Source organism: Nomascus leucogenys, chromosome 14 (assembly GCF_006542625.1).
Source record: "Nomascus leucogenys isolate Asia chromosome 14, Asia_NLE_v1, whole genome shotgun sequence".
NCBI classification, from domain to species: domain Eukaryota; kingdom Metazoa; phylum Chordata; class Mammalia; order Primates; family Hylobatidae; genus Nomascus; species Nomascus leucogenys.
In genome coordinates this window covers 4,828,839-4,854,596 of record NC_044394.1, presented here as the reverse complement: position 1 = coordinate 4,854,596, position 25,758 = coordinate 4,828,839, and the positions used below count along the sequence as shown (strand labels likewise).

At 43.1% G+C, this 25,758-nt stretch overlaps 1 protein-coding gene across 4 annotated transcripts in view; it reads right to left on the bottom strand.

Moving 5' to 3' along the window:
* Positions 1–3,835: 3,835 nt before the first annotated feature.
* Positions 3,836–25,758, bottom strand: part of HLF (HLF transcription factor, PAR bZIP family member) — a 59,888-nt gene continuing 37,965 nt past the window's right edge. For 3 of the 4 annotated variants that reach the window (XM_003272278.4, XM_012503352.2, XM_030827489.1), the window contains exons 3-4: positions 13,482–13,702; positions 3,836–8,239 (exon numbers count right to left, since the gene is read on the bottom strand). In XM_003272278.4, coding sequence (XP_003272326.1) covers positions 8,024–8,239; positions 13,482–13,702 — 437 coding nt within the window. In that variant the 3' untranslated portion in view covers positions 3,836–8,023. Of the gene's footprint in view, positions 8,243–13,481; positions 13,703–25,758 lie in introns of all 4 variants that reach the window. The other variant, XM_030827488.1, reaches the window with a different exon arrangement.

Sequence of the window (25,758 nt, the reverse complement as noted above, 5' to 3'; positions counted from 1 at the left end):
CTGTGATGTGGTTTGGCTGTGTCCCCACCCAAATCTTGTCTTGAATTGTAGCTCCCACAATCCTGTGTCATGGGACGGACCTGGTGGGAGGTAACTGAATCATGGGGGCAGGTTTTTCCCTTGCTGTTCTTGTGATAGTGAATAAGTATCACAAGATCTGATGGTTTTATAAGGGGCAGTTCCCCTGAACATACTCTCTTGCCTGCTGCCATGTAAGATGTGCCTTTGCTACTCCACCTTCTGCTAGGATCGTGAGGCCTCCCCAGCCATGCGGAACTGTGAGTCCAGCAAACCTCTTTTTCTTTATGCATTACCCAGTCTCAGGTATTTCTTCATAGCAGCACAAAAATGGACTAATACACCCTGAGAGCAACTGAACAATTCTGGACAGTGTTCAAATGCAGGATAAATGGAGGGAAGAGGTAGGCAGTGATGTTCTGAAGGTCCAACCCAGCAGGCTTAGCCTAACCAGGGTGGGAGGGCTGTCCAGAAGGTGGACAAATCTCAAAGTCATGTATGTGAGGGGTGATGAGCCTAGATTACAGTTGGGAACCTGGCAAAGATGTCAAGACCTCAAATTAAGGACACTGGGCTTCAGAAGAAGGTTTTCATATTAGGGTTAGGCTAATCAGTGGTTAGGCCATGCAACAAGCAACCCCAGTATCTCAAAGGTTTAATACAGAGAAGCTTTTTCCTTCTTTGTGTAACAGTTTGATGACTTAGTGTCATGCCAGGCCCCTATTAATCTCAACAGGGAAGGAACCATGTTTGACAGGCTGAAGAAGAAACCCAGAGCTAGCAAATGAGACATAAATTATTATTAGAGGAAATTTACACATAGGGATGGTCCAGTGGCAGTGGACCAGACAGGAGAACTGCAACCACTTGCAAATAGCATGTAGTTTATAAAGTAGCATTTCCACTTCGCACCCTCCCCTTAACAACCTCCACCTGAGAACCTTCATTTAACCCAAAACAAAGGACTATGATCCTCTGTATGGCTTATGGTCCTTGGGACAGGCTGGGGATTCAGATGTTCGTCATAGATAAAAAATGAACCTCCAGGCTGGCCACTCCCAGATTCCTGAGCTTGGAACTCTGAACACACATTCAGCTGTGTCTGCCATACAGGGTCATTCTCAGAGTATGCTTAAGTTATTGCTGTCAGGTGTGTTTGCCATACAGTCAGGGACCTGGGTCCCTTCCTTCTTAGTCTCCATCTTCTCCAGGAGCCAGAAAAAAGGAGAGAGAGGGGATCAGGTGGCACTGTTTATGGGCCTTTCATGGAAGTGACACCTGGGATTACTTCTGCTTATGTTCCTTTGGACAGAATTCAGTTGAATGGTCATACTAGAGGTAAGGGAGCCTGGAAAAAGTGGTCTACTTGAATGTCCAGAAGGTAAATAAATGTCCTGATGTTTCCCATCCCTGTCAAACTCTGGGGTCAGGCTTTGGTCTGGGTTAAAAATGCTGATTACCTAATTTCCATAAGCCCGTTTCTTTATCTGCAAAACAGGGATAATAATAGTAGTACCTGTTTTGTAGTGTGAGGTTTAAATGAGATGTGGAAGGCACAGGTTTAGGACTCAGTAACTGTTATCTCTCTATACCGTTTCCAGGCATCGTGCCAGGCTTTGCAGAATAAAAAGAAGTTAGGGACTTTGGATCCAAGTCCTCCCTGACTCAAAACCCAGAGAGGCAAAGGATGCTTGCCACCTTTGACTAGTCCTATCTCCTCCAAAGGGTGCCATCTTCTGACCACAAAGACAAGATTTCAATAATTCTCACCCAGTTCCTAGCTAAAGATGTCCAAAGAGACTTCTAAGCCAATGATTTTCAACAAGGAAATTGAATTTGTATGCTTTGAAGAGAGGGGCTTCATTGGGTGGTGTCTTATGCTCAAGTGTGCATGGAAGAGCCATCCTACATGCAGCATATGATGGGCCCCCAGGGACTGAGGACTTGTGTATGACTGGGAGTCTATGCAGCTTGGCTTCATATCAATTCTTGCCATCTCGGATCCAAATGCTCTCCAGGCATGAAGTCATTTCCTCCAAGAGATTTGAAGATGCCCCAGAAGAATCTTAAGCTAAGGTCACTATTCTTAAGCTAAGGTCACTATTCTTATTCCTCTGAGAAAGGTGAAAGGCGGGCTGGGCGCAGTGGCTCACGCCTGTAATCCCAGCACTTTAGGAGGTCGAGGTGGGCGGATCACGAGGTCAAGAGATAGAGACCATCCTGGCCAACATGGTGAAACCCTGCCTCTACTAAAAATACAAAAGTTAGCTGGGCATGGTGGCACGCGCCTGTAGTCCCAGCTACTCGGGAGGCTGAGGCAGGAGTCGCTTGAACCCAGGAGGCCGAGGTTGCAGTGAGCCGAGATCGCGCCACTGCACTCCAGCCTGGTGACAGAGCGAGACTCCACCTCAACAACAACAAAAAGGTGAAACGTGTTTGATGGATGAAAATAGAGCTGAAACCCAACTTGTAACCACTCAATTTTAACTGGAGGTTGTCACCAAGTAAGAGATGCCCATCGACCTTGTGCACAAAGCTGGTGCTAGTCCATGAACTCTTGGTGAAGTCACACTACGAAACAAGGTCTCTGATGGTCTACCACCCATTCCCACACCATCAGCCATCCTGCTCCCGCGTATGGGCAGGGGAATTCTTTTCCATCCTCTTTGAAGGAACAAATAGTCTGAAATATTGAATTGGAAAAATGCTCAAGGCATCCATTCTACTCCCGTGGGCCCCATGTAGTTATCTATTGAAGGCTTCGGACGTGCCAGAGACAATTCATTTCTTGTCATTAGTTCTCCCCACAACCCTCAGAAGTGAGTATACCTTCATTTCACAGATGAAATTATGTTCAAAACTGTTTAGAAGCTGCTCAAGGTCACATACCCACTAGGTGACAGGTTTGAATCCAGAACTGTACTCCTCAACACAGAGCCCCCTTCTCAGTATGCCGGAGATGCTGAGTTTCTTGGCCTGGGCTGCAGCCCCACACAGGCAGTTTTGAGCTCCCCAGGTGAATCTACTGGGCTCCCTGGGCTGAGAACCACTGCTCTACATCAGCCTTCTTATATGAATCAGGGGTTTTATTCTGCCTTGCCTCACAGGTTCCTTTACGGAAGTAAAAAAAAAAAAAAAAAAAAAAAAAAAAGCTACAAGTCTCTACAGCAAAATAAATGTGTTTATACACAAAAAAGTTGCATGCAATTTCAGATAACTATGGCAGCTCTGAAGCCTCTGCATGGATCCCCCAAGGGTCATGAACTTGAATTAAAAGCCAAGTCTATAAATCCTTGACACCAGTTACTTGGCTGCACATGGAAGTTGGCTGGGATCAGTTTAAAAATTCAGATTTCTAGGCCCCATCCAAGAACTACTGATTCAGAATCTCTGGATTTATACTCCTAGATGTTGCTGAATTATTTTTTATATATTAGAGAACAAGACAGTCTGCGGACTGGCTTTTGGGAACCACCCCTCTAAATGATGCCCATTCCAGGGATCAAAATTCATCTCAGCCACTTTTACCTCTGTAACATTAGGTAAGCTACGTGACTCCCCTAACTTTCGATTTTGTCTTTTGTAAATGGGGATAATAATTGTCCCTACCTCATAGAGCTAATATGGAATAAAATATTCCATCTAAGTGTTTAGAACAGTGTCTGGCACGTAACTACCCAATAAATGTTAATTTATTACTAATTATATAGTATTATCATTTTATTATCTAGGTAATAATCTCTATAAATGGTCTCTTTGCTACTGAGGTGGGAATAGAATGCCATTGCTAGCCAACTGTTAATAAAAATACATGAAAGAAAGGAAAAAATTCAAAGTTTATTCAACATTAAGAATAACAGACAGATAAAGGTTTGGACTTAACAGCATAAATACCACCAATATCATGGTGTACAATTAAACTAACCTCATGTCAACTTGTACCTGTTTAACAGATGCAATCTTTGTGGTGTTGCCAAAAGGATAATGGATTATTGTTATGTTTGGTAAGGTGCTCAAAATTAAAGACTTTATGTCGACTTATTCACACACATACACACACACACACACACACGCACAGACACATACACACACACACACACACACACACTTACACTTGGCCTCCTGCAAAATGTATTGACTTTAGTTGCTACATCCGATTCGGATAAGGCTTTGTTCATTTTTTAAATGACATTATTAATTGCAGAAAAAATCTGGAGGAGACCTTGGCCTTGCCAGTGGGGGTACCTAGGAGCAGAAGGTGATCGCCACCTGGAGGGCAGAACACTTAGTCTCAGACACCTGCAGGGTGCTGAGACCCCGGTGCTAAATCCAGATCTCCAACTGCCATCACACACAGGCAAGCAGGCCTGGTCCCATGCCTTGGGATCGCTCTAATGAACTGTGATAAAGATTGAGTTTTCCTTAAAGGAAGATTAGGGTAAAATGAGATAAACTACTAGAGAAACCAAAGAATAGCTTTGCATTTCACAGAATGTCTATTGTTTTACGCCGGGGGCAGTGGGGAGGGTGCCACTGATAATTCTTGCTTCTTCTGAAAACAGACCCTAGAAATTTGAATGTACATTTGGAATTACTGTGAGTTCCCCACCAAACCAGTGGGTTAGAAGGAACCTCTGGGTTATCTAGTACAGGTTTCCACCCACCTCACTGTGGAATCCCATCTGTACTCCCCTCAAAGGAGAGTACCCTCCTTCTGCTTGGAGGGATGGGTCCGTGGAGGCCTGTTGTATTTGAAGACAAAAGGCCTAACACAGTCTTGCCTAATGTGGTATTTGAATGGTTCAAAGTGGCCACTTCCTGAAGAGAAAGAAGTAATGATTCACAGTCCTCCCCTCCACAAACTACCTCCTTAAGGCAGCACCAGCAGAAAGATAGGCTGGTCAATTTTTGCCTTTCTTTGCCAAGTCTAGTTAAAAGAAACAACAATGTGACCTCATCAGGAGGTCCTAAGCTGCTCCTTCCAAATCATGTCTAGATGATGTCAGTGTGATATGATTTGGATTCACTGTTAATGGCCAAATAATTAATCTCTGAAAGATACTTAGGATGAAAAGGTGAAAAATGACAAAGGGACTCATAATAGCTGCAGTGTGCAGACATGCGTCTGACCCTGGTTGACCCAAATCACTCAGAGTCAAGCCATGGCCTCCTGCTCCATGAAGCAGATCTGCCTTGTTTGCTAGTTAACTGCCCTGGATGGAGAGGCAGCCAGTCCAGAGGGAGTGTTCGTGTGTGTGTATCGCGACAATGACCTACATATAAGGCACCTGCACAGACTCCAAAGTGTTTAAATTTTTAAGACGAGGTAGGTTTCTGAAACCTCTCCTGGCACACAAGAGAATACATTTTATTAGAATCTTTTTATTTTTTTCTGCAGAAAACATTTGAGATGCTCATTTGATATAAACATCTAATTCCAAGAAAGACCAGTGCTCAAATATAATTTTTTCAGCCACCATTTGATATGGCCGTAAATTTGGATGGTCCATGTTGCAATCCTTCCACAATTCTCCACTTAAAGACATCATTCTTCTATGTTTTTAATGACTATTGCCATAGAACAATTCTAAAATTCGTCTCTTTGCCTGTAAAAAGGCCAATTCTACGTCCACTTGTGTCTCATATTGATATCTTTTATTTAGCTCTGCTGAAGATTGCAAAAGTTTTTGATTTTATTATTCATCTGAACAATGTATTGCAATTCCAATACACCCCCATCTCTTGCTGTTATCTACAGCTTGTGACAAAATGAACACCTAGTAGAAATATCCTACTGGTGGGGTTTCCCAAGTCTGTGACACTATGAGAGAAGCATTGCTGATGGATTGACAAGGAGACCAGCAGATCATTAAAGAATTAGATACTCTGAAGGCAGGAAACTAGAAAATCCCATTGATGAAAGGATATTTTAATCTAGCATAAAATGTTTCTTTGTCGTAACAGCAGAATTTCTTGACATTTTACAACTTAATGAAACAAAAGAACGATCATCTTTAAAGTCAAACATCTATCAAATTATAAACCAAACACATAGCACCGGTGTCAACCTCATAAAACGTGCCGGCCCGCAGGGTAGAAAGGAACTGTCTGGGGCACTGGCAGCAACGTGCCATTCCAGGAACTCAGAATTTCGAAGTGAACATTTTTGTGGCAGATGCTTTTCCTAAAAAACACTGTATCATCCAATAAATATTTGACTAAAATCCATTTTGTGCTTTTGGGTGACGTTAACTGACTTCTTTCTGAGGCCTAATAAGAAACAAGAGAGCTCCTTGTGTATTTTAGAGCAGAATTCGTCATCACAAGCCTCGATACTGTCATAAAATTTTAATTTAAAGCAGAAAACATGCTGATGTGTCAGCGATAGGGCTTAAAATATTAAAGACTTCAAAAACCTCCAGGCGCTTCTTCTCTGTACAACATTGGTGAATATATATCTTTGCTATATAATTTTAAAACATGGAATAGTTTTCCTCTCCTCTTTTCTATATATAATATATGTCTTCCAAAATACATTGTCAGTATTTATATCTGAAAAATACTGTACAAAAAAGAACTTCCTATAATTACTCTGTATAAACATTAAACGATTTAATAATCTCTCCTTTTGGTCTATAGTAAACATTTAAATTGATTGGATTAACCACAGTTTGTGACAACACCATCCCCTTCTGAGATACACCAGTGTCTTTTACATTCATTTTTCAGAAGTCCATTTTATAAGAGCACATACATTCAAAAGCAAACAGAGAATAAGAAACATAAGCTTCAGAATCATTAATTTATGAGGCATTCAAAAATGACACCACTAGGAAAAAGGGCCTTAGAAAACATCAACTTATTAACTTAATCAACTGATTTTCTTTTTAAAAACAACCAAGTATAATTCACAAAAATATATATATTACCAAAAAACAGGAAAACTGAATCTTAAGTAACTGTTTCGAATATCAAGAGGGATATGGAAAAAGTTAACTAGAAAAGTGGGGGCGAGGCAGGGTGTCAGGGAAGGGGAACAACAAAACCGAACACATCGATGTCAAAGGCTAATCCAAGACGCAGTTTTTGGCCCGTGTACTGATACATTAACCCCTCATCCTTAGACCTCCCATTTCCCTCTGCTTCCTTGTCCTAGGGAATAGTCTGGCCATGCTCAAATGCATTACTTTACTTTTTGTTTTTTAAAAGACAGTGAAATTCTTAGGTAGGGAGAATATCCTACGTCCACTAGTAATACTCAGGCAGCATGCTCTAGCGTACAATAGGATTATTGCTTTAGGTACAGACAGTGCAAAAACACGCTCTGTGTTCTATTAATAGTACTCTTACTTATCTGGGGTTGGTAGAATTAAAAGGAAACTTAGTAGATAGCAGTAAGTAAATACGGGATCTAATAAATCTAAACAGCACTTTAATTTGAAGACGATTATCACCAAAACTGAAAGGAAGAGGAAAGCAACTTAGAAAGGACTAGAGCTGCGTTATTGTATGCACCTCGTTAGCATGGTAACTTATGGACTAAACAGAAACAAGAGCTTGTACTCTTGAAAACTGAGATCCACTATTTTACCAGGGCCCTTTTTAGTGAATCCAAGCAGAGAGTCCTGGAAGAGTAGGTAAGCTCGAACATGAAGCAACACTGAAGAGGCAGGAGTGAAGGAGGGAGGGGATGGGAGACCCGCGAGAGGCCTCCTCAGTCTAGTAAAGACATGGCACCTTTCTTTGTTGGAACTAAAAGACGATGAGAGGGCGATCTTAAAATGGCAAGAGCAAAGGAACACGCACACGCACATACTGCTGACCACGCACATGAGCACAAGCACATATACACGCACACACACACAGATGCACACCAAAATGGGAGTCAGTTGTGTTTATGCCTCTGGTAAAGTGCTGATGTCAGAAAGGTTGGTTTGGGCGTGGTGCTATCAGAAAGGAAACAAACTGTCCATCTACTCCAAAGCCAGCCTGCAAAAATGCCATCCTACAGGGGCCCGTGCCTGGCCTCATACTTGGCAAGTATGTTCTTGCATTTGCCCAGCTCCTTCCTCAAGTCAGCCACCTCCTGGCGGAGGGCCGAGTTCTCCTTCTCCAGGAACGAGGCCCGGATGGCGATCTGGTTCTCCTTCAGCCTCCGGGCATCGCGGGAGCGCTTGGCTGCCATGTTGTTCTTTCTGCGCCTTGCCCAGTACTTGTCATCCTGCTCATTAGTTACAGAAGGGAAAAAGAAACAAGATATTAGATTTCAGCAAAGCCCAGTGCCAGCCAGGGCACGGGCAGGCTCCAGGACTGTGCAGAGGCGCCGGCCCGGGTTTCCTAGCTTGTTGTCTCCTTCCTTTACAGTTTCTGCATGTCTGAGAGCGTGGCCCATGAGCCACACTTCCTTCTTGGAGCAAGGACCCACCGATCTGTCCCAACAGGCTCCTACTCTTTGCCCAGCAGAGGTGTGCTCAATGAAGCAGAGATCAGAGGCTGCATGAAAGCAGGTGGCTCACCTCACCCTTAAATTACATTCCAACTTTCTTTACTCTCCCTGCTCAACATTTTAAGAACCCTTTTCCTCCATGGGCACTCATATATTTTTTTTGGGTATGAGTTGGTGCAAAAATTTGAGAAGGCAATTTGGCAATATCTATCAACTATTTAAATGCATATACTATTGATCTAGCACTCCACTTCCAAGATTTTGTCCTGTAGCAATCTTCATACATGTGCATGTACACACAAGCATGAACTGTTCACTGCAGCATTATGTGCAATAGAAAAAATGAGGAAAAACTATGCATAGGAGATTTAAAAACCACGTTATGATAAAGTCATACAAAGGGATACTTGGCAGCTGTTAAAAATAATGACCCACCTGCACCAGAAAGATGTTCATGATATGCCACTACGTGGGTGGAAACGATGACAGTTTACACACAAATATGTACGGTCTCATCCCAGTTTGATTAAAAATCATATAATATATTCATAGAAAGAGGCGCAGAAGGATTTATACTAATCTATAAAGGTGGAGCCTCTAGAAGGGGGATTGGCAGAGGCAAAGGAAAGAGGTAAGACTTTCTACCTTTTGTATTATTCTGAACTATTACAATATCATGTAATAGATACATACACTTTGGTAATTAAAAATAGAAATTTAAAAAAACCTTCAACCTGCGGCTAATCAATGTACTCATATTGGTGGCCAGAATTTACATAATTTACTCTAATTTCCTGTTTAACTGTTCTCTAGGCCTTAATTAGCCTGAGTAATATTTTACTGTGGTCAGTGTAAAAACAATCCCTCCTTCCCTGTCCTCCACCCCCCACTGCTGCCTCCCTGACAGAAGGGAAAAACTTCTTAAGGAGACTAAGAAACAGGGATCTTCTTTTAGATCTTCCCAATTCATTGATGGTGCCACCTCGTGAATTTTGCAACTCCCCTTTTTCAACAATTTGCAAAAGCAAATCTCTCAGTCCTAGCAATGCTACTACCTGCAGTTACATGCCACCCAGAATAAATGGGTCAGGCCAGTGCTTGCCCCCCTCAGAATTCCAAGGGGCAGTTGGCATTGGAGGAGGTCACATGGGTTGGGGCCAAGGCTGCAAGGAAAGTCTAAGGTCAGCGGTCAACCCCCAAAACTGCCCATTACCCTCAACAGGCATTTGCCCTGCACAAATACAGACAGTGTGGGATAGAAACTGTGTAGACACCTCCTATCTGCCATCCACAAACTAGTACTATCATCTTAAATAAAGCACCCCCAGCTTTTTATACATTTCATAACAATACGTAAAAGGGTAAAAAAAAAAAAAAAAATTTTCAAAATAGATGATACCAGAATTCTTCTGGGTAGGAGGGAGGAGGCTGCTCTTTGAAGAATACCTGGGTGAGCAAGCTAGGGCAGGTGTGCAATGGTTGTTGGCCGAATTTGTTGTCTGTGCTTCTGAAAGCGAGCAGGGGAGCTGGAGGCAGGGGAGAGGCTGGGAGGAGCCAGGATAGTCAATGACGTCATGGTGGTGAGAGGGCCCAAAGTGGCGAAGCCTCCAGTTAACAACAGTGGCGAAGCCTCCAGTTCTGATGGAAGTTATCTGTGTTTTGATGGAAGCCTGGGTTCCACTCCCTTCACGGTATCAGTAAATCTATACCCAACAATGTGCCTGGGAGTGTGATTTCCAACAGCACTCAAAAGAGGACTTGATTTAGGATGTATCAGAGTCTGCACACAGGGGAACAGGAGCCCAGGAGGCGAAGGGGTACATAAGAACAAGCCCCTGGAACACTGTAGAAACTGCATGTATGTGATGGGGGAGGAATGGGGGCTCCCACCATAGGCCACAGGCTTGGTGTGGTCTAAGACAATTCTGACCAGTTCTTAAAGACCAGGGTAACAACCAACTTCTCTCTAACTTATTAGAGCTCTTCTCACTTTTAAAGTGCTCTCATTTCCCAGCCTCACCTGTCCACACATGCGGATGAGCCAGCCAAGGTGTGGAATGCAAAACAAACCTCTCAGGTGGGAGGGAGGGGAGCTGGGAACCGGGTCAAGAAGAGGATACAGAAGGCAGGAATGACGAAAGGAGTGTCCTGGACTAGAAAAACCAGCTTGCCTCCCTTTGTCATCAAAAAATGGTTGTGGGCAGGGGGAAGCGGGATTTTGAGCAGGGCTGATAAACTTGGCACTCCATCCTTTGTCCGCTTTCCCTCTATCTCCCAGTTGCTGATGCCATCTGGCTACCCGGTTACCTCCATGCAACAAGGGACCCACTTAGCCCTGCCCCACCCAACAGGTCAACACTCCCTGTTTCTCACCAGACTAGAAGTTCCATGAAGGCAGGGACAGTATCAGTATTGGCTCACCTTGGTATTCCCAGCCCCTGATACAGGGTTAAGAGGGTTGGCACACACTAGCATTTGAAAACTATTCATCAAGTGAATGAATGGACCCTTAAAAGCATTAAGAAATCAAGGTGATTAAATGGATTTTCAAATAGGTACCCCAGCATGTCAACCTCAATTCTCCCTTCATTCTCCAGGGCAGGCATGCTAACCCTAATGATTGGCTCAAGAGAGGAAGTTCAGGCAGCTGCAGGGAAGATCATTTCTGGTGGGGCCATTTCATTGAATTGGTTTACCTGTCCAGTGCTGGGGGCCAGAAACACCTTCTCCCCCACCTACCCTTAGCTCAGACCTTTCTGCCAGAAGGATAAACATGTTACAGCCCTGCTTCCTGCTTTATATTAGCTCATGGTCTTTAGTTTGAGACTTCATCCACAACTAAAAAATATCCAAGGACACTTGGTAGGACAATGTTCCTGCCCATTCCCCACCTGCTATGTGAAAAGGTCAGGCCTGACCATGACAGCAGCAATATGTGTAATTCCAGCACAGATGGTTTTTGTCTGGCCTCTTTGTTGCCAAGGTTACCTGGGTTATTAACTAATCTTGCTCTTTGATAAATTTGGAGACTTTGTGAAAGTCTGGCTGGAAGTTCTATTACTCATAGCAGCATCCTTTCAAACTACCCTCCATTCAAGAGAAAATCCAGGTTGAACAGGATCCCTAGCTTTAGTTTAAGATATGAGGCTTTCAAATACACAAAAAAGGCCGGGCGCAGTGGCTCACGCCTGTAATCCCAGTACTTTGGGAGGCCGAGGCGGGTGGATCACAAGGTCAGGAGATCAAGACCATCCTGGCGATCACGGTGAAATTCCGTCTCTACCAAAAATACAAAAAATTAGCCGGGCATGGTGGCGGGCACCTGTAGTCCTAGCTACTCAGGAGGCGGAGGCAGGAGGATGGCTTGAACCGGGGAGGCGGAGTTTGCAGTGAGCTGAGATTGTGCCATTGCACTCCAGCCTGGGCAACAGAGTGAGACTCCGTCTCAAAAAAAAAAAACAAAAACCAAAAAACAAAAACACACACACACACAAAATTGGATCACTAAGAAGACAAGACTAGGAAAGGCATCTCATTGAAATAAGGTACCTAATTGCCCAAGACCTGAGCCCATGGTACCCCATTTTTACCCCATCTCAGTCTAACCATCAATGTCCTGACTAGTTTAGATTTTCTGGTGTTTTTACCATGTGATTTCCTTTTTTGATTCTCAGGGTGACAGCCATTGATTTGTCACCCATGGGCCCCCGTTATAGCCCTTGTCAGGGCCAATGTGCTGCTGTGACCTTTTGGGAAGCGAGACAACCTGAGAGCCAGGCTAAGCCTTCCTGTAACAGGTAATGATCCGCTGACTTCAGCTTTCCATTTTCTGCATTTCCTCAACCGCAAAGTGGTAATTTTGGACAAATGAATCTCTAAGGTCCCCTTCAGCCCTGATGTTTTCCTACTCTGCATCAATTAAGGTAATCTCAGGAATGTGGATGACAGCAGTGATTTAAATTTGCCAGGTACTTCTGCTTCCAGCGTTTTTTCTAGCTATGTAAAGCAGGAACAACTGGTCTAAGCCAGTTCAGACGTTGTCTCAAATTCCTATTTCCCAGCCTAGGAGTGTCTCTACACAGGAACCATAGTTAGGTTTGAGAGATGGGGGGCAGACAATAGAAAAGGGCTAATTATGCCTGGTTCCAAGGCCTTGACTATGTAATAATCATATCTCCAGTACCCATATGATTGCAAAGAAGCATGAAAGTTCTAAGCAATGGTTAATAAGAAATCGTTCTATTTTGGTATTAGCAGACATGGCATAATTTTGGAAAGAATTTTCATCCTAAGATATCATTACTGTGTCTCGTTAATTTTGTTTTAAGCTGTATTTGACTTCCAGGGTAGATCTATTTCCCTTTATAAATAATGTGTCCCTTCAACACTGCAGAGAAAACCTACTTAGAATTAACCTAGCGGTGAGATATTCAAGTGATCGTTACTTAAGATACAAAGTGAACAGTACATATAAATGGTGTCAGAGAACTACTAGTTTCCTTCACAAAATCTCACCCTGGTCATCCAAGGTTGGCAAAATGGAGGAAGGTCCTATCTCTGGCTGTTATTCCCTGCAGCCTACAGGGAAGTGGCAGCAGCAAATTATCAAAAATTTTCTAAAAGGAAGGTAACTCTTCCAGGGCGATGAGGTTCAGATGCCCTTCTCAAATGATTTTCTTTCTCTTCTCAACCTTGAAAGATTTGGGGTTTAATTTTATTAGAATTTTGTGGGTTTCCATGCAGATAGGAGCAGGTTTGCTTCCTTCGTGGGTTTAAAATCACTCCAACATTTTACTGCTTCTCCTTGTTTCTGTTCAGCATCAAGACATAAAAGTGTATTTCAAAAAATACCCAGAGAGAAAACAACTTGCCTAGAAGTCACATGCCAAGAAACAGGATCAGAAATCAGAAATCCTTCATGCACTAGCTTCTGGGATCTTCCTGGGGTCACCCTTTTAATTTGTCTGTGGATCCCACTCTCCATTTGCCCAAAGACTGATTACCAGTTCCAATTTACCTTCAGGTCATCAGGGATGAAGACTTTGCGAGCTTTCTTGATCATGGGCTGTGGCTTCAGTTCTTCCTCAGAGAACTTGCGTTTGCGAGGGTCAAACATTTCCTGGCCAGGGATGCTGGAGAGGGCAAGATCTGCTGGGTCTGGCTCATAACCCACTGGGACCTGGATGGTGTCAGGATCAATGGGACTCGGTGTATTGCGGTTTGCTGGCAACAGCTGACCTGGAACAAACAGGAGTTTTAATTCATGAACACCCTAGAGAGACCCAGTAGGCAGCTACTTAATGATGCTCTGAGATAAGTGGTAAGAGTCTTCAGCTCACTTATATATGATGCTAACATGATTTATCTTACTCATCCTCACTGCATTTCTGAGAACACAGCAGGTTGAGTATGACTTGACTCACGTCACATTGGGCAAAACAGAAACCCACATACACATGTTCAAAAACTAGAGAGGGAGAAGCCCAATTTAAAAATACACATTCATTCTTTCCTATCACACAGCGACGTGCCAGGCACTCTGCAAGATGCAATGAACAGAACTATGTAATTTTCACCTTAAGGGTGTTTTCCAGGTGAGTCAGGGAGACAGACCAATAACTAGCCAGTTAGGGGAGAGTACAGATGTTGGGATGGAAGTAATTCTCATGTGCTTCCACAGTGTGAGGAAATGGTATGTAACACAAAAGGAGGTTAGGGAGCATTTCCTAGAGATGACTCTTGGTACAGCTGCATCTTGAGACAAAGAGTAATTAGCAAAAAAAGGGTATTCTAGGTGCCAAGACAAGACAGAGGTTTGCATTTTTGCAGAACCACGTGTAGTGTTGGGTAGCTGTCACACTGAATCAGAAGAAAACATGGAGTGGGGAGAGGTGCAAGCACAAGAGACGTGGCCAAGAAGGTGGGCAGTGGGGATATGATTTTGAAAAATCCAAATGTCACTGAGAGATGCTGAGCAGTGGAGTGACAAACAGCTGATGTTTGGAAAGAAGAATGAGGCAGCATGATGAACGGATTGCATGGGGCACGGCTGCAGACTGATCAGATACAAGGCTGTTGTGATAAACGGTGTACACATTAACGGTAGCAATGGAGATAGTGAGAAGGGGATTAGTTCAAGAAATATTTAACAAATTAGAAAGAACGTAATAGAGACAATCTAACTTCCACTTGAGGGTCCTAAAGGCAAAACCACTGAAATGCACAAACATCCAGAGAACAATGGGTTTCTTGTGTTTCTCAGTGTGTCTTACTGGTGAAAGTGAACTTCATACCAGACCCAAATGTTTATACTGGGAGCTCTGAATTTTAACTTCTAGTTTTCATCTGAATTTTACAATCGCTCCTCTCACACCCCATGAATAAATGAGAGGATGTCGTTCAGCTGTGTTTGGCCCATCTCCTCCTCTTCCTCACTGCCAATGGTAGGTCGGTGTGTGAAGTACTCTTTAGGTTTCATAAAAACCTACCCCAGGTCGAAGCATGAAGCCACTGGCTCGGATTCTAGCAAAACTGTGAAACCGTGATCATCTGTCTTCTGGAAAGGCCTGGTGGGGAGTTTGCAAAATGAATGCTCTGGGTGACCTTCTAGGTCCCACTCTGCTTTGCGCTCTCTTTGTATCCTGCTTGCCAAAGAGGAAGAGATGGGTCCTGAGGCACTGGCAGAGGATGGAGATTTCTCATTAGCCAAGCTGTAGCTCAGCTCCAGCTTCTAGAGACTGCTGAGTTCTGTACTGGATGGTGTCAAGCTAGATTTGATCTTGTGCCTCTTGAGATTGCCTCAGAAAATGAACCACCTGTGATTCAAATGGGGATTTTATTTTCCCTTTAGAAACTCTTTGAACTTAATAACAAAGCTACCCAATGCCAATGCCCCATCACTACAATGTCCCCACCTCCCCATTCTTACACAGCCATATGCACCCATCTCCTATCATCATGAAACACCTCTTAATACTTCCCAAATTGAATTGCTCCAAGCTCCTCCTTAGTACTCCAATATTGTTTATTATGCTGTATCAAAATGTTCTCCTTTATTGCTTTATAAATGTTCTTAAGCTGTACACACACACACACACACCTCCTCCTCCTCTACCATACCACATGGTCTTTTATGTTTTATTCATTTATCCCCACCTGACTCCTCACCATGATGCATACTTCAGAGTTCAGCTTCTACAAAGAGTGCTCCTCATTTAATGGTGGCCTCTGAGATGCTGGACTCTGACATTCATTCATGGACATTCTAACAATAACACTTCCCATTCAGGTAGAACCTTTCTTGACATTCTTTCTCTCTAGGTGTTTCCCCCAATGGAAGTAGGTCAGCCCTATCTGCAGAGTGGAGGAAACCTAACTGGACCACAGACAAGGTACGTGGCTTCCCCAGTATCAAACAGCAAATGGCAAAGGACCTGAGAAAACCAGGTCCCATTTCTCCCCAAAGATACCTTAGTGCCATCTTATTTATTTATATTTTCTGCTGAATTAACTCTACTAAACTTATTTTTTCCTTTCATTTCAAAATGTCAATAGTATCACAAGTAAGGGGTATTTTTTCCTATCTCCTGTGGATTTTCAAAATTTTAGTATAAGAATTGTCAATATAAGAATGCATCATTAATTTTTTAAATGATCAAAGATGTTCACTGTGAAATGTCAACAAATAAAGAAATGTGTCAAGAGAGTGAAAGTCCTGGTTCTTGCTACTCTCCTCTTCCCCCCAGTCCCACTCACTGTCTTCCCAGAGGTGATCACCCTTAACATCTTGATGCGAACCTCTTATATCTTGGTTTTTACACATAGGTGATTGAACCCAAATGGTATGATACTACCCACATATCTTAAGTTACTTTTTTAATCTATCAATATACCATATGCAATTTCCAATGTTAGGACAAATAAAACTACTTTTTCTTTTTAAAGGGTCAAGCGTATCCCATAGTTTGGATATATAACAATGTATAATTCCTCAACTGAGGGATTTTTAGGTATATATTTTTGTAGAAGTGATTTCTAGAAGTGAGACTGCTCACACGAAAGGCATGTACATTTTATATTTTTAAACGTACTGCCAGAATGGCTATTAAAAAGTCAAAAAATAACAGATGTTGGTGAGGTTGCAGAGAAAAGGGAACATTCATATACTGTTGGTGGGAATATAAATTAGTTCAGTCCCTGTGGAAAGCAGTTTGGAGAGTTCTCAAAGAACTAAAAATAGAATTACCACTTGGCCCAGCAATCCCATTACTGGGTTTATACCCAAAGGAACATAAATCCTTCAACCAAAAAGACACCTGTACTTGCATGTTCATCGCAGTGCTATTCACAATAGTAAAGACACGGAATCAACCTCGGTGCCATCTATAGTGGGTTGGATAAAGAAAATGTGATACATCTACACCACGGAATACTATGTATCCATTAAAAAGAATCAAATCACGTCCCTTGCAGCAACACAGATGCAGCTGGTGGCCACATCCGAAATGAATTAACACAGAAAACCAAATACTGCATGTTTTCACTTATAGGTAGGAACTAAACATTGGGTACACACAGACATAATGCCGGGAACAGTAGACACTGAGAGCTCTAAAAAGGTGGAGGAAGTGAGTGGGGCAAGGTTGGAAAATGATCTATTAGGTACTATGTTCACTCTCTGCATGAAGGGTTCAATCAAAGCCCAAATCTCAGCATCATGTAGTATATTCATGTAACAAACCTGCACGTGCACCCACCGAATCTAAAATAAAAAAAAATAATAAATTTTAAAAACCTACTGCCAAACTGTGCTCCAAAAAATGTCATCGCTATTTACACTTGCACCACCATTTGTAAGAGTGCACGTTTCACACAATATGATTTTTTAAATGTTGGCAATCTGATATGCACAACTATTACTATTGTTTTATTTTGTTTTTTTGAGACAGTCTCGCTCTGTCGCCCAGGCTGGAGTGCAGTGGCATGATCTCGGCTGACTGCAACCTCCGCCCCCTGGATTCAAGCCATTCTCCTGCCTCAGCCTCCCGAGTAGCTGGTTCTACAGGTGCCGAGCACCACGCCCAGCTAATTTTTTTTGTATTTTAAGTAGAGACTAAAATTGTTTTGTATTTTTTAGTAGAGACTATTTTTAGTAGAGGGTTTCACCATGTTGGCCAGGCTGGTCTTACTATTGTTACAATTTCCACTTCCCTTGTTACTGGTGACACTGAACATCTTGCATGTTTATTGGTTATTTGTTCTTTTTAAAAAATTTTCTAAGGTACTTTTATACATATACTCTTCTAGATGAATTTCAGAATACATTGGTTAACTTATATTTAAAGTTACCATTTTAAATATAATAATATTTGGCATTTTTGAATTACAATTTCATAGGTAAATTTGAGGCCAACTATCTTTAAAATATTGAATACACCCACAGTATGCTCTCCATTTTTATTTTTTGTGGGCTTTTTTAAAAACATGTATCAGTTCAGTTTTATAGTTTTCTTTATTTTAGCCTTTCACATTTCAGTTTATTCCTTAAATGTCTTATAAGAATTGTTACTAGGGTATATTACCCTATTATATTTCCTAAGTGGTTACTGCTGCTATATAGGAAGCTACTAGTTTTAAAAGCTACTGGTTTATATCCAGCCACTTTACTTTCTTATTAGTTCTAATAGTTCTAACAGTTCTAACATCTCTTAGTTTTTAGGTGAACAATCTCATCTTCTGCCTCTATAGACACAGGTGGCACCCTTTCTATGTTTATAATTCCTACTTTCCTTTTAATAATTTTCAGTCTGACTGCATTAGCCGGTTTCTACAAGACAATGAGAAGAAAGAGAGACTGAGACTGATGATCACTGCTTGTCCCAGACTTTAAAGGAATATGCTTTTAATTCTTCAGATCCTTCAATATAAAGTCTTGTTCTAGTATCTTAGTAGATACAACTTGACAAGGTAAGGCAGTTCCAATTCTTCCAACCTTGTTTTATTAATAATGTTTAAAACCAGAAATAATGTATTAAGTTCTCTTAAATGCCTTTTGATATTTATTTATTGAGATAATCATGCCATTTTTTCTCCTGTATTTGTTAAGTCTAAGTTTGGTATTTCCAAAGCTTTATTTAAAAGATCCATAGTGGACAAGATCAACCCCATCGCGTAGCTCCTGCAGTTACTGGAACATTGTGTTTTTTTGTTTTTTGTTTTTTTCTTTCTAAAAGCTTCTTGCTGAAAGTCACTTCCAGAAGAACCAAGGAGGGTTTCTGGAGGAAAGGGTGGAACAAAGGGCTTAAAGAAATCTGGAAAGAGAATAGAAGTTACCTTCAAACCCAAAGTTGGCCTCTACTTTTGTCACAGATTAGGCATGGCTAAACCTCCAAATAGTACAGCTGGAAACAGGATATTTCATATTCTTTCATATTTTAGCAAGAATTTAGCAGCTTGTGTTCAATTAGCTGATTAGCAAGCAGTCATCAATGAAGGGGAACAGCAGCACTCTGTCTTTATCTCTTCTCTAGTCAATGGTTTATTTTTTAAATTTATGTCTGCATCAAAGTCACAAATTATATAGTGTTACTTATTATTTAATCCTAAAGGCTAATTGCAACACCTCCAATCTTTCTGACATGCTCCTCATTCAGGCAGTTAATAAAGCAGGAGATTTGCAGCAGTAGTGTCAAAACACAATAGTCTAATGTTGATCACTGATGAGCATTAGCCAGCTGATAACATTATCCTCTATCAATTAAGGCTGAGGAAAGAGAAGACAATTTTTATTTTGGCCAAAGGGTTTCCTTTAGAGCTGATGGGTGAAACTCATAGTGATTCAAAGTTTGGTGCCAAATCTCTCCCTCCTGCTCACCTCTGCCCTCCTCCTCATCACCAGTTTAGGGTCTGTTCACTTGTCATGACTTCCTGGATCCCATGTAGTCATAATCTGAAATAGCACTTTTACCCTCTTGGCATCCCTTGATGATGATACCATCATCAGGGATTACAGCTGACTTTGCTACAAACCATGCCTGCCTCTGGAAATCCTTTTACATACAGGGAGCCAATCAACTTAGGAGACGATAGCAACACTATAAGGTCAACAGAGAGTGCTCACGATATATACAAAGATTAAATTAAAACCTCACAAATACAGCCTAAGGATATGGGCTTTCTGGACTCCGAGGCCATATTAGCTGGTCTCCATTCCCACAGCAGGAATCTGTTATTTGTCCAACAAGTCCTTTCTGCAAAAGCATAACACTAATGTCCTGATGGCCAAAGGCTCATTTCCAACCCATTCATGTCCTATTCCATGTGACTTGCACTTCCAGGCAGAGCCTATTTCCCTACCTCTTGCATCTGGGCTGGTCTCTGACTTGCACTGGCCAACAGAATGTGGCAGAAATGATAGTGTTAGCTCTGAGGCTGGGCCTAAAGAGGCTTTGCATGTTTCTGCCCCTTTTCTGTAGCACTTTTGTCATTACCATAAACATGTCCAGTCTGGCCTGCTGGAAAATGAAAGAACAGGCCTGCCTAGGTCAGCTTAAATCACCTGAACTTTAGATATGTGAGTCCGGCCAAGATCAGCAGAGCCACCTGACCAACCCATAGCAATTACAGATGAGTGAACAATAAGCCTTTATTTGTGTACAGTGAGTTTTTGTGGTTGTCTGGCAAACATTCTCATGGCAACGGAGACTGACCTATAAGCTGAGTTATTGCATAGGGGGAGAGTGTTTACACCCACATTAACGTTATAGCAGGATTTAAATGTGTACAGGACAGTGGTTTTATGCTGTGAAGTGAGTCAGACCTGGGTTTGAATGCTGATTCTGTCACCTGTATGTTATAAACTTGGGCCTTTGTAAATAAATGACCCCAAAAAATTGCCCCTCTAAATCCTAATAAGGTCTGTATTGGGGAAAGGGACTATCGTTGACTTTTTCCCCCTTCTTTTCTTAACCTATCTGAGTTTTAATTTCCTTATGTGCAAAAGGAGATTACTATGCCTGATTCTATGTGAAAAATGAATTAGATAATACATACAAACAAAGTGCTTAGCACAATCTGTAGTACCGGGAAAGTGTGCAATAAATGGTCTGTATATAAACACATATACAAAATACAGATAACAGATCACAGGTAACTGGAAAGTAAATCAAAACAGACTATTCCCCTTGTCTAAGCCAGCACTGTCTGTCCCCTGAACTACTGCAACTTTTAACCATTATCCCTTTTCTATCTCCCACATCTCCACAGTGGTACACTGTGATAATTCTAAACATGCAGACCCATGCGTGTCACATCCCCATAACAAACCCTCCCAAGGCTTCCCATTGCCACATATAATCAGATCCACGGCTCTACCTCACTCATACACTTGACCACACTGGCCTTCCTTCTGCTCCTTGTGTACCCTGAATGTGATTCCACCCAGGCCTTTGTATTTAGTTTCCTCTCTACCTAAAACATTCTGCCTCTGCTCTCTGCCTACCTAGTCCTCCTGCATTATGTAGACATTAGCACAAATGCCAATTCCTCGAACCCTCTGACTTTCCTCTACCCTTGCTCAATACCCATCAAACCACCCTGTTTGATGTTTTTTTTTTTTTTTTACAATATTTATCTCCATCCCAAACGATCTTTTTTATTTGTTTGATATTGCTGATCTCTTCCCTCCACTCCCATGTAAGCCCCACGGAACAGTGACCTGGCCTTACCTGCTGCTGCCCCAGATTCTAGATGGAACCTGCATGGAGGGGACAGCACGAGCTACTGAGCAGCTGGACATAACGCCCCCCAGATCCTAACAGGGACTTTTGGGAGGAACAGGGGCAAATTTTAATTCTTATTTTCAATATTTTGCAAATTGTCTATAATGAGTATCTTCACTTTCAAAATCAGAAAATAAAAATGTTATTTTTTTCACTTTGCACATGTGTGTTCCAGGAGTCTGTGTTAAATGCTACTGAGAGAAGGCTGGGCATGGTGGCTCATGCTTGTAATGCCAGCACTTTGGGAGGCCAAGGCAGGCAGATCGCTTCAGGCCAGGAGTTCGAGACCACCCTGGGTAACACGGCGAATCCCTGTCTCTACTAAAAAAAAATACTACTACTACTACTACTAATAATAATAAATCATTAGCTGGGCATGGTGGTGCATGCTTGTAATCCCAGCTACATGAGAGGCTGAGGCAGGAGAATCACCTGAACCTGTGAGGCGGAGGCTACAGTGAGCCAAGATTGTGCCCCTGCACTCCAGCCTGGGTGACAGAACCAGACTCCGTATCAAAAAAAAAAAAAAAAAGAGGCCGCTGAGAGGAGACCATTCAACCCCCAAGAAAGGAAGAAGAAACCAAAGAGAGGGAGGAAATGGGATGAGGAAAAAAAAAAAAGAAGAGGTAAAAGCATGTTGCTCTGCTGCAGGCTGTTTTACCAAATCAAGGAATACATCATAGTTGATAAACCAACCTAGCTGAGACCTACAGGGCTCCCATCCAAAAGGCCACAGGAGCTGATGGCCTTCAGCACGCCTACACCCTGAGGTCAGAAGTGTATTGGGCAGCAGGGAGGAAAGGAAGAGAAAGAAAGAGGAATTAAGAAACCAAGGAAGAAATACAAGAATGAATCAAAGAAGAAATAAAGAAAGAATAAAGAAAGGTAATATGGAAGGAAAGAAAGGCATCAAAAGGGAGGGGGGGAAAGAAAGAAGAAGAAAAAAGAGATAGAAAGTCTTAGCCAAAGATGAAATTGGAAGGTGTCCTGGATCCCAGTAGCTGGGAACCTGTCATGGCTCTGATGGTTTTTAAATGTCCTGCACATTACACGGTTGATGTACTAATTTTAAGGCAAAAACAAATCATGCATACACATACACATGCATACACACACACACTTCCTTTTTGCCTCATTCAGATGGCAAGTGCTCAGTAAGTTTTCAGTCCATGATTACAGAACAAATATACTGAAAAGCCCATTGTAAAGATCCCTTTGATCTCAGTGGCTCTTATCCAGCAATTCTCTCCACACAGTAACAGGCTGTCAACAGAAATATGGGTAAAGCATGATGCTAAAAAGCCAGTTCAATCCATTATGTGTAAACATTAGGAAGAGAGTCTGTCTGTTACCATTTACTGAGAAGGTGAACGCAATGATGTCCTGCAGGCCGGTAGACAGGCTTCCCTGGCCTACTGAATAATCAATATCAGCAATTTTTTTTTTTTAAACAGCATCTTGCTCTGTCTCCAGGCTGCAGTATAGTGGCGTGATCATAGTTCACTGAAACCTTGAACTCTTGGGCTCAAACAATGCTCCCACCTTGGCCTCCCAAAGTGCTGGGATTACAAACATGAGCCACCTCTCTGGTAATATCAGTAATACTGACAGTAAGGTTCTTCAGAGATTACTTCATTTAATCCTCACAATAGCTATATGAAGGTAGAATAGCTCATATACCCATTTTCCAGATGTGGAAATAAAGGAATAGAAAACAAAAGTTTAAGACAAGCTCAGATACACTAAATAATTTGCCCACGCAGATGGAAATACACTCACCTCCCCATCCTTCTCACTCTAAAGCCCATGTTCTTTTTCATGAGAATGCCCCAGGAATGCAGCCAGAAAGCCTAACTGTGCCCCAAGGAGAGCCAGGCACCCAGCCTTCCAGAATGAGAGTCCTGCATCAGGACCTGGGCTGGAGCCTCGTGCACAACACTCCACAAAACCATCAGCCTCTGCGAGGCGGGCACTGTGTCCCATATTTTAAGGAGGAAAAAGTGGAGAGGGAGAGGGGGTGAAACCACCTGCCTAACGTCACACAGCTAGAAAGCCAGGGGGAGGCTGGGTGGAATGCAGACTCCAGTGGGCTCAAACCATAGCCCACACTCTTTCTGCTCCACTTCACTTCCTCCTCATGGGGGCAGAAGAGAAAGGAAGGGGAGACTCTGCAGTTCCCCTCCACTCTAGCCCAATAGGTTCCCGGACAAGAGTTGGCAAACCCCAAAGAGGTAGGTATGGCTTCCTCTCATGGACAAGAGCCCAAGGAAGCTCCAGGCAGGCAGGCATCCTGCTTCCTTTCCCTCCCTTCTTTTACCTCCCTCTCTCTCGTCCACTTCCTCCATCCTCCTGAACGGCAAGCTGTGCCAAGGGCAAGATTGCATTTGACAAAGCAACTGCTGACCCACAGGCCAGGGCTCCTGTCAATGCTACATCTCATGCACTAGTATTTTTAAGGAGCTTCTGGATAGGCCAGAGACCATGGCTCACCAGGAGAAGGGTAAGGATTCCCGGCAGACAGGGTGTCTGATGTATTCCATCACGTGAAGAAGAAGTTGGCTTCAAAGGTCACTTCTTGGGGGAGGTCTGTATTGTATCTATGCCCTTAAACTATTAGTATGCAAATTAACGTTTGGCTTGGGCAGACAGACAGTTTGAACCCCGTTTCAATGCTCCCACTCTGGCCTGAGCCCCTTTCCTTGGGCCTGTCCTGCACAAAGGTAGCTCAGTTCATCAGAAGGTGTAGACAAATAGGATTCATCATGACTCTGACACTAGGTAGTTTTGTGTGGCCTGGGGCCAGTTACTCTGCCTCATGGTCTGATTCCCTCATCTGTCAAGTGGGAGAAATGACGCCCACCTCAGGGTGCTGAATGGGATGCACAGTATGTGGGAAGGCCCCTCGGTAGGTGGAGAGTCCACACTTCCCTCCTGTCACACTCCCCAGCTCCCATTTCCCTCTAGCTACAGCCCAAGTAAAGCCTGTTAGAGGTCACCCAGTGTGACCCTGCGCCCAGGACGGCATATTGCCCTGGGATCATGCATCAGTACTCAAAGGGGCCCAGACTAGACTCCTCAGCGTCTAACTTGGCAGGAGCTTGGGCTGGATTAACAAGGCCTCTCATTCCAGTGGTGTTTATCATCACGCTTCCTTGCCTATGGTGTCAGCAAAATCTGCCTCCCTGAACCCACTGAGAGGTGAGACCGGCAGAACTCATAACGACAGCCTGTTAGAAGCCAGTTAAGTTGGGGTACAACAGACATGACAACTAATGGCCAAGGCATGTGGCCCATGAGCCTTCTCGCCATTGCCCCCCGTGATGGTATGACAGGGCACCTTGCACCTCCTCCCCCCTGGGCCGGGAGCCTCTCCCCAGACACGTGGGGTCACTGTGTGGCAGAAGGTGAGGCAGGAATGGCTCTGTGCCTTCTACCTTGGCCTCCTCCTACCCGATAGCTGTGCCAGTACCTTAGGGCAAGGAAATATCATAGGGTGACCAGAAACGAACCCGCGGTACCAGAGACAAACACCCGCATGAGGTATATTTCAGGTCTGGCAACACTGGGCCCACTGAAGTGGGCAGGGATGGTCATGAATGGGAAACAAGAGGCCATGGCCTCCCCCTTCCCACACTCATATTGAAACCATGCCCCAAAGACTTAAACCAGTGACTAATAGAAATTCTTGAGCTTACAGGATGGCAGATAAGAAAAAAAAATTAAATAAAAGCTTGTGGAAACACTAAAACTCCCTCTACTTGAAAGATAAGGCTGGCTAAAATTGGTTGGGATCAATATGGCCAACTGGAGTCTGTGCAGAACAAGCTTACTGACGTCACAGCCAGAACTTCCATCACACGTTTCCCATTCACCCCCCTCGCTGAATTTGCACAAACCATCCATGAGGATGCAGACAGAGAAAACTGTGCATGCCTAAGGACTTTCCAGACCTCACCCTTCCTGCCACCAATCACCTGCTAATCCCCAAATCCACCCCTTAAACCTTTTCTAATACAAATGCTGCCTGAAAGCCAGCAAGCACAGGGAGACAGATTTGAGCTGGATCCTGTCTCCTTGTTGGTTGACATGAAATAAAAGCTTTTCTTTTCTTAAAAACCCAGTGACATAACACTGGCTTCTAGTGCACTGGACAATGAGCCCTATCACCTGGTAACAATGCCATGCTTCTCACTCCATCCCAAAGTTACAGAACTACGGTAGGAGAAGGGTAGCTTTCTAGTTTCCTCTGTACTTGTAGGGAATGGATGGTAGGTTAAGACCTGGAAAACGGGAGGTTAGGTCAGCTGGTCAACTGCTGGCTAGCTCAAAGTCTGCAGGTTTTGCGCAACAGTTATCCCTTCTTGAGAGAGTAGCAGCTAGTCCCTCCTCCCAGAGCTGATGGTGGGTGTGATGACCATTTCAAGCCACACTGCAACTCTACACACTAGAGGACAGGCAACAGCAGACAGCTGGAGGAGCCCCCAGTCCAATGCTCACCTCAGCCCCTTCTCATAT